The following is an 870-nucleotide window of genomic DNA, read 5'->3' as shown; positions in this document are numbered from 1 at the left end:
CGTGTGCTGATGTGTTGACCATGTTCCCACAGGGAGGCTGGGGAGACAGGGCTCCAGCTCCCACAGGACAGGCTCCACACATGGCCATCCTGGGCATGGGCAGCCATGGAGAGATCAGGGTCCAGGTAAGAGGCTACCACACCAGCCTTCAACTGCTCATAGGCACTGCATTCCTTTGTGCTGTGTTTGTGCTGAAACTTGCTGCATTTCCTGTGTTTGAAAACCAGTTACATATTTACATTGAGAAAACAGATCAGTGTGTTGCCATACCTAATTCTTTGTTTAGTGGAATAGAGACAAATGATAATCTTGCTTGATGGTGATATGTCTGCTTCTTACTGCTTTATCTTCTACCAGTTTATTCCTCTCTTGAAGTCTCGATTTTTATAATTTATCCAAAGGGTTTTCTAAGGTCGCTAATGGAGGGCTCAAACAGAAGTGTTCTGCTCTCTTTCATGTCATGGATCACATTTATAAGTTAGAAATGCAGCTTCTTATATATCATACAGGTGTATTGATAATCACTCTATTTAATTTGACATGCAATATTTGTACTTAAATATTTAGAGAACCTCTCATCAGTGTTTGAATTCAAATTCCTTTTAGGTTTCAGAGCTGAACTTGATAGGCTGAAATTACCTAAGATTTATGGCTTTGTCTTTTTATAGAAGCATACTCAAATGTGAATTTTGCTTTTGTAAACTGGTGTGTGCAGATTCCCATGTGGCTCAGATCACTGTCCTAAAACACAGCAGCTCTTCATTCCCAATACAGTGGCAATTTGAGCAGTCCATTCCTGTGATGCTGCTGAGGAAGGACTCTCCTCATGCTGTGGACAGCATGCGTGTACCGTGCCCAGGCTGTGGACAG

The 870-nt window shown here is 42.3% G+C and overlaps 1 protein-coding gene across 8 annotated transcripts in view; it reads left to right on the top strand.

The window, feature by feature from the left end:
* The window catches only part of Fam120b (family with sequence similarity 120B), a 74,457-nt gene that overhangs the window by 68,061 nt on the left and 5,526 nt on the right, over positions 1-870 (top strand). For all 8 annotated transcript variants that reach the window (XM_026787366.1, XM_026787365.1, XM_026787364.1 and 5 more), the window contains exon 10: positions 33-125. In XM_026787366.1, coding sequence (XP_026643167.1) covers positions 33-125 — 93 coding nt within the window. The remainder of the gene's footprint in view (positions 1-32; positions 126-870) is intronic.

Source organism: Microtus ochrogaster, linkage group LG9 (assembly GCF_000317375.1).
Source record: "Microtus ochrogaster isolate Prairie Vole_2 linkage group LG9, MicOch1.0, whole genome shotgun sequence".
NCBI classification, from domain to species: domain Eukaryota; kingdom Metazoa; phylum Chordata; class Mammalia; order Rodentia; family Cricetidae; genus Microtus; species Microtus ochrogaster.
Note: the sequence above shows the minus strand (reverse complement) of the source record. Positions and strands in the feature narration are given on the sequence as shown.